The 8,413-nt window shown below is 38.1% G+C and overlaps 1 protein-coding gene across 12 annotated transcripts in view; it reads right to left on the bottom strand.

The window, feature by feature from the left end:
• Positions 1-1,541: 1,541 nt before the first annotated feature.
• Positions 1,542-8,413, bottom strand: part of sox6 (SRY-box transcription factor 6) — a 129,107-nt gene continuing 122,235 nt past the window's right edge. For 11 of the 12 annotated variants that reach the window (XM_019358282.2, XM_025906124.1, XM_025906122.1 and 8 more), the window contains 2 exons: positions 7,562-7,778; positions 1,542-6,818 (listed from right to left, as the gene is read on the bottom strand). In XM_019358282.2, coding sequence (XP_019213827.1) covers positions 6,512-6,818; positions 7,562-7,778 — 524 coding nt within the window. In that variant the 3' untranslated portion in view covers positions 1,542-6,511. The remainder of the gene's footprint in view (positions 6,819-7,561; positions 7,779-8,413) is intronic. The other variant, XR_002061999.2, reaches the window with a different exon arrangement.

The raw sequence follows: 8,413 nt of genomic DNA, 5'->3' as shown, positions 1-8,413 counted from the left end.
TATGCTTGAGTGGTATTACAGAATTCCAGATGGACACTGATGTATCCGGTGTCTGCTATGGCTGCACAAGCCATCCAGTTTTTCATCAAGGGTGTACAAAAGAAGAGGTTTTGATGTGTTTATATCAACTTAATTTGCTACTCAAACAAATGAAAATTTAGATTAAGGCTGATAAACCTGAGTGTTGCTAACATTAGAGGTGCTAACAGTAGCCTTCTGCTCTTGAATATTCGAATTGTCTTAATTTATAATGCCAATAAGATTATATATGGTCGTCTTTTTCTTCTTCTTTAAAGCCCCCAAACTCACGGTGCTATTACAGAGACTGGCCTTCTAGGCACAGCCCCTTCTAAGGTTGAAATAGTAAGGCAAATTGTAATGTCAGTCAAATCCTGGTTCAGAAAATGCCGGTACCGAGGTAAACAAGGTTGATCGACTTGGATGCAGAGACCATTGGTAAAGGGATTGATGGGGTCCAAAAACACATATGTCATGGTTTTGCCATGAAGGATGTCTGCATACAGATCGTCTTCAGTCATGTTTCTATTCACATATTTTTGTTGCTGATCAAAACGAGTTGGTAAGTTCGGTTGAAATGTTTCTACCTTGTTGCACCTTTCAATCTGGGATTTTTAAGAGAACCATAACCACTTTTATTCACAAGTGGTTGTGTTATCCTGTTAAATTAACATGGTTTAATATTGTTACAGAGACACAGGACTAATAATGTTTGCAGCCTAGCTCTTACATTAATGTTATCATGTAATTATTAGCTGCTACCCAGTTCCTTAATAATAACTTAACAGATGGGTAATATTAATAATTGCTAACTGTTAACTGGCCAGGTTAATGTTTATGATGATGGTTGAATACGTCGGTGTCAAAACAGGGGCTATAGGGAGTGCATAAAATTCTTCATGAAGACCAGGATGTCTTTAAGATGCTTCACAAAGATTTTTGCGCTACTGTTCACATGGTTTGCTGTGTCCAGCAGTGTGTGTAAAGATGGAGGTTTCCATCCAAGTATCAATTTTTTTAATAACCCTACTTGGTACATACAGTATGCTGTCTGTAGTACCTATGAACCTACTGAAAAAAAAAAGAGTACTTTGGAGTTTTCACAATTTTGGTATCGAAAGGTACCGCAAGTGTCAGGATTATAATAAAATGTTATTATAAAATTAATAGATCCATCCATCCGTTTCCATCAGGGAGAGACCAAAAATGTTCAATTCTTTCTCAAAACTTCATTGAAATGTTATAAATGAAGAAGTATCATCAAAACAGCAAAGCTGGTTTGATTTCATGTCCATGATTGTCTTCAGTTTTATTACTTGAGCCTCAAAACAGTGACTTATCAGTTGAAGACAGCGATTATCCCGCCCAAAAAAGAGATTCATATACTGTTGTCATTGTGGAGCACGATGATGCCAACGGTGTAAAACAACGTCAGCTAACTCTTCCCCAGCCCTCGGTTTTCTTACATTGCAGACTTAAAGAATGTAACAAACGCCTCGACAATAGAAATGATTACACAAATCTTAAAACAAAATGTCTCTTTAATTTGTAAGTGTCAACAGCAGTACAAAAGATGGAGTGATGTGAGCTTTTTGTAACACAATTTCTGTCTCTTTTACAGAAAAGGAGGAACTTCTTGAGGTAAATGAGCTAAAACAGGCAGTTATTGAGCCCACTGCTGCATTGTTACAATGGACAGAGATATTACAGAAATATGGTGTTACAATATGTCTGAATTGATCCTGTGGGGATAATTTAATCATATACAGTATACACATTCTTAAGGTGCCTAGATGCACCCAGTGTGTCCATCATCGGTTTGTTTTTACTTGATATAGTGTATTAATACTACCAAAGCCAAAGAAATTGCTTTCCACACACACACCAATGTAAAATTATTCACCTTAAGTTTACCTCACGTCAATACTGCACATGGAAACCAAAGACTTGCTGATGTACACTTTGAAGCCAAGCAAAACAAAACAAATATAAAATAAAAAAAACAACTAAGTAACATTTTAATTTTTTTTTCCTTTTAGCAATAATACCCCTAGCAAATAATTGACCTTTTGTACTGTATAAAGAACAATGTGAACACAAACGTGATGGCAACATTTTTTTTTAAGTTGAATTAAAAACTTTACATTGGACTGTACAAGATATTATGATAAACTATTTACATATTCCGACATAAACTTTTTTAAAGCAGCAACAGACACTATTTAATTCATTTCTCTAATAACACCCAAAACAATACTTTCCATGGGCCTAGGTACCTGCCAGAGGGGGGGAAAAAAGAGAGATTTCTAGGCGGAAAATTGTATCAGGCTGCCAGCAATTTCAAAACAGTGGCTCCAGTGATAGAAGAGCCCCACACAGTGTTGCTTGAGAAACAACGCTAAAAAGCAAAGTACCAAAGACGGCTATAAATGTCATCCTGAACAACAAATTTTACACTTCTGAACAGCAGCTACCATGTCAGTCCAGCATGTCAGTGAATTGTGCTGATTAAATTAACACAGAGAACATTCCCACCATATACACATCACAAATTTCAGACGGAAAAAAAAAATCAAATCAAATTACAGTAAGTAATGTTGAAACAGCGTGGACACCGTGTCTTCAGCCGTTCATTCAAACCATTTGTGAGTCTAGCAATTGGAAGAAAAGAAACAAATTGTGAGGGCTACGTTTTCGGGATGGCTGGATAGTCATGGACATGTTCATTAAAAATTGGCAACATACAAAAAGATGGCAAGTAGAGAATTAACTGAGAAGAATGCACAAGCTGTGAATTTTCCCACATTGAAATAAGTTGAAATAAATACTTGCACGCTCCCACATTTAAAACAATTTAAAAAAAATCATTTGTGTTTGAAGCAGTCATTCATAAAAACATTTGTTTGTTACATTAATGTCAATGCAAGCCAAATGCATGCAGATTTTTTTTTTCAGATGATATTTCGCACTCATAAAAAAAAAGTGCCACGTACTATGAGTGCTGTTCTAAACACAGAGCACAAGTGAGCATTATACAGCATACCTTTTAAGTTCTATGATGATTGGAAACACACGATTTAATAATTCTTTTAAGTGCTTGTTGTCTGTATAAGTACCATACTTGTCACCAAGTTTAGCTTTTGTTGATTATTCAAATGGTCCGGGGAGCATCATGAAAACATAAGCGAGTGAGGTGCGTCTCTTTGTCTCAGGACCAGTGCTGCGCTCTTCTAATAAGCAGAAAAAAATAAGCATCTACATGAGGTACAGTGACTTGTCAGGTTTTAAAAACATGAAACCACATACTAAAAAAAAAAAAAAATAGAACAGCCAAATACATAACTTATACTTCACTAATGAACAAAAATATATTTCCTATGTTGTATTTACAATTAAATCTTAATGAGATGGAGAATTAACTGAAAACTATGTTTAGCTCCAATTCATTAAATTGTTTGTTGTTTTTTTTATTCATCTGATTGTCCATGATGTCTTTAACTCAAAATTTTAGAGCCAGCAGTGGCAAACAATAAATATGTCGTACAATATACAATGCACTGAAGTCTGGTTTTTCATGGCTCACTGAGCCTGCTGTTGAATTTCCTGCTCACTTTTCTTGTGCTGAGTCTCTCCTCTAGGCAGCCCTGAAGATTAAACAAAGTGTCCATTCATCACATGTGTCTTTGCATAAATAAACAAAACAAGCAGACAAAAAAAAAGAAAAGAAAAAGACTCAAATCTGGTAACTGTGAGAGCAAACCCACGTGAGTCCAACTGGGGAATTTTGTTCATTCGCGTTGTTTTTCCTCAAAACAGCTTCACATTAATCAGAATAGATAAAAATACAATTTATATCCAGTGCTTATAACACTTATGAAACATTGTCTCTTTGTGAGTTCTTGTTGTCATTATTTTCTTGCTTTTTTTTGTTCTTTTTTTTGTCCTTTTTTTTTTTTTTGCTATTTAAGCTCAGTCAAGTTTCAGTTCCATGAAGAGTCCTTTTTAACTACCAGCCCACTAAAGTAGTGTGGCATAGTCATGAAAGTATTTACAATCGCATACAAATACATCTAACCGCCAGCAAACAGGAGCAAACAGTTTAGAAACACCAAACAGGTTGACTTGGAGGGAAATCCACTTGGGTTTGTTCGTAGGAGAGCATCTTTATAACGTGTTCCTCAAAATGAGAACAATATAGAAAAGATGCAATGGAAAATAATAAAATCTGAATTATCTATGAGGTAATAAAAAGGGGAAAACATGACTTAATATAAATATGTCCAAAAGTTTAAACGATGTAAGCCAGCATCTAATGGGTAATAACAATAAGAGTACAGAAGATAAGAGAGCATTAAAGAACCGTCTGTACCAATTTGAGCTAGGAGAAAAATGCAGTGACCAGCAGTGAGCGTCTTGACCAGTTAAAGCTAGTGACGAGATATTCATGACCTCCAAAAAAGCTCTGCACGCTCTCTGAAATGGACAGGTTCAAGGGCATGGGAGGGGAATAGCTGGACTCATGCATTAATAATGCTGTATTTCAGATGATACCCAGTCGTCAGTCATTTTAATAATCCCCCACAGCTTGATGTACTTGTTCCATCTGCTCGCCAGTGCCTGGTGATTGGGCCAGGGTGGGAGCCCTGTTGAGGCCTTATTTCCAGCACTTTGATGGAGAGCACAATGAGCGACACACACACCATTTTTATTGTTTCCCATCCTTCCCTGGTGTTTTCTCCTTCTCTGAGCCAGATGGCGCCCCCTGGGTGCTGAGGTTGCCACAGGCTGGGGTCAGAGCAGGGCATGGCAGGGAGGAGAGCCACTTAGACCTTCTGCCCTGTAAAGAGGATCTGAGTCTCAACATCAAGGCCTTGACCGCTAGAGGAGCTTTATCTATCTGCCATCGCTGGAAGGTCAGGACTTGTCAGGTTTGAAGCTTACATTAAGACTGAGTTGCCTCTTTTCTGATTCTTGCATTTAGTCTGTATTTTTTGAAGTGCAAACAATGAGAGCAGTATAAAAGCTGATCAGATTACTGTAAATTTTTAAAAAGCCTCATAGGTGACAGAAGGTTTATAAGTGCACTAATTAAAAAATTGTGTATTTTATATATGAGTCTTTGTATATGAGTCTTTTCTCTATGTCCTTGCAAACTGTCATTTCTTTTCAAGACTACTTCAGTAATCAACTCATTGCATCAACCCGATGACCGTGTTCTCCTTTAAGACTTCTTAGTGTCAGTTTAAGATTTACAATGTCTAAAAAGAATTAAGATCAGAAAAAAAAATTACGTTTTAAGACCTAAGACTTTAAACTTGCCATCCAAATGGGGCTAAAGTGTTTAACAGAGCGTACTGTAGCTACACATTGTACAACATCAATTTAAGATTGTAATGCCACCAAAGCTGCCTTTCGCTGCGTTTCCAATCCCACAGATTGGAGGCCTTTGGCCCTTTAGCATTCTGGCCTGATTACAATCACTCTGATTAAGATCTTGGTGAGTCAGAGTGGACTGCAGAGCTGGAAATAAGTGAAGGATGCCACGGTGCTCTGTGTGGACAGGGATGAGGAAATGAAAGGGCTGGCTTCATTGATGATCACTGCATTGGCCTCCCCAAAGAACAGCTAGCATCACAAGCTACCGTCCACAGATGTAACATATTGTAACCTCCTGCAGAGCTTGCTGCTTCCAAGTTCCTGAGTTTAATTTGTTTATTCTGTTTGGGTAAATTAAAGAAAGACTGGATGATGAAGCTGCATTAAGAGATGAAGAGATTGTCTAAGACTCAAAGACTTGAAACAACTTGAAATGTTTGGCACTTGCGCACTAAATTATGTAGTTTTGAACTAACAAAAAGAAAAACACAATAATAATAATATTACTGATAGTAATAATAATGTGTAATTAGCTTCTGTACTACGTTGGAATCACTCCTTATCATTTTGAGATATTTTGTTCATATTTATCTCTTGATTAAAAACATTCACAAGCTGTTGGCTGGCACGCTATACCTGAGTGAGAATATTATTCCCATCTTGAACAGTTAGGTAATGTAGCAAAATCATCTAATTGAAGAGGAAAAGAAGGTAAATGACAGTAAGAATTACCTAGGTTCATATCAAAGGTTGTAATTTCAAGTTGTCTTTTGTTTTAGGCAATAACCTAATTGTCTATATGTCCATGATCTTAACAAAAAATAAACAATGAGATAAAAAATATATATATATGTATATATATATATAAATTACCACAACCAAACTGCTTCACACACTTAAAGAAACACTTAAGACCAAATAGCTTTTGATTCAGATGAAGCCACAGCTGCATGCTGGCTTCGATATGATACATCATTATTTTTTTAAACATGTTCAAACCTTTGTGGTGTAGTTTTTGTTTTCTTTTGTTCTTTCCCTCCCTCAGATCAGACCAGCCCTCTGGGCATCCTCCTGTATGAGTACTGTTTCTGCACTGGCCTCTTCGGTTAAAAAGGTCTCAGTTGGCACTGACTGGCTCTTGTGTGTCATTTTCACTGCTATAGTCTGATTTGGGCTCGTCCTCAAAATCTTCGTACATGTCCATTTCATCCTCGCCATTGACCGGCTCGCTGTTGTTCACCATGCCAGTGGGCTCTAGCTTCATGTTGTAGGTGCTCTGAATGACGGGAATGGATGGCTCAGGACTCGCTGAGGCACTTGAGCACTCCGATGTCATCTGAGGTGAGGGTGTGGTGGTCGCCATGGTGATGGCCCCAGGGTAGACCATGCTGGCGCTTGTGGTGATGGGGATCTGCGGTGGCTGCCTATATGTATAAGAAACACATACATTTATATTAAATGCAATCAGTTTTCATGACGCACTTGATTAAAAATTGATCAGCATAATCGGAAAAAGAGCACATGGAAAAAGCGCTCAGTGCTGCTCATAGTGCGATTGCTGCTTAGGTTGGTGGCTACATGTCTCTAAAGTGCGTGATTTTTTTTTACAGCACTTAAACTGAGATGGCTGGATTACGGGTTTCCCACAGCAGTCTGCTGTAAGCCAGCAGCTCTGTGAAAATGATTTGGGAAAAAGAGAGGTTCTCCTGACAACTCCCGTTTTGAGCCGCTTAGAAACACTACCCAGTTTATTGGTGACATAAAACCAATACGTTGCTGCTGCTGCTCTTTGCTGCTTTTGCGCTGGATAATTGATACTCCAGCCACTGAATCTTATGACTGACATGGGAACACCTGGAGAAGGACTCTCCTGATAACCACAAACAGTAAATTAAAGTGTTAAGCCTTAGACTGCTGCTATCCACGCTTACGTAAGTATACACGTAGAGCTTATATATGTAATAATGTCTGCATTTGGTGCTCCATCAGGAGATTACTATTGTCTTAAATTATTAGTAACCCTCTGAATTAAGCTGCTGAGTTAGCAACAGTGGTTAACTCAGTGTTCACTTCTGCAAACACTGCTTTGCATTGCATGCATATGTTTTCTGCATTTTATTGTGTATTACGTATGGCAAGGCTGGGCTAATCACAACTGTGTACTTACCCCACAGTAAAGAACTGCCTCATCTCTTGTCGCCGTGAACGCATCATCTGTTTGTACTCTCCGATGCGGAGTTTTTTTCCGTCAATAATGCAGGTCCTCTTAGGCCGTGGTTTGTACTTGTAGTTTGGGTACTTCTCTAGATGAAGCTTACTTAGACGAGCCTGCTCTTCATAGTAGGGCTGTTTGTCCTGGTTAGACATGGCCTTCCACCGGGAACCTACACAGCACAGTACATTCAGATGTTCAATAACCAGAAAAACAGTTTGTGATAGTAGGAAACTGCAGGAATCCATTGCTCTTAAACATAACCACAAATTGAACAAAATAAGCAGAGAGGTGGTGACCTTGCACTTAAATAAAATAACCATTAATGCAATGTGAAATTCATAATCCTTTACTTTTTACTACATTGCATCAAGATTTAATTTAATACAGAGTTACCCTTAATAGGGGTGGAAGTTTTCTAGAAAAATCGCATGCATAGATTTACTGTCTGCTGCACAACAATCTCTTGATAGCTCTGCCTGTGCACATTATCTGAAACCAGAGGCAGGCTTTTTCCTTACTGTCAAACAGTAAGGAACAACAAGCTGGAGTAGTAAATACTGCAGCTCGGCGAAGTGCCCTACACTGGCATGGATGACAGCACTTTTAACAGATCTGATGTATGGACTCCAGTGTTGAGGGGACAAGACCCATTTAGTCTCTGTCATTTTTCATGACAAACACTTATGGTAGTGATGGGCTATAAATCCATCTGTATGCTGAGGTGAACTGATGCACAGTGGTCTACGAGATAACGTGCATACTCTCTTTTTTAGACGCCAGATACTCTCTAAGATATATGCTTTT

The sequence above is a fragment of the Oreochromis niloticus genome, linkage group LG1, assembly GCF_001858045.2.
Source record: "Oreochromis niloticus isolate F11D_XX linkage group LG1, O_niloticus_UMD_NMBU, whole genome shotgun sequence".
NCBI lineage: Eukaryota > Metazoa > Chordata > Actinopteri > Cichliformes > Cichlidae > Oreochromis > Oreochromis niloticus.
The sequence above is the reverse complement of the archived record's forward strand: the minus strand, read 5'-3'. Positions and strand labels throughout refer to the sequence as shown.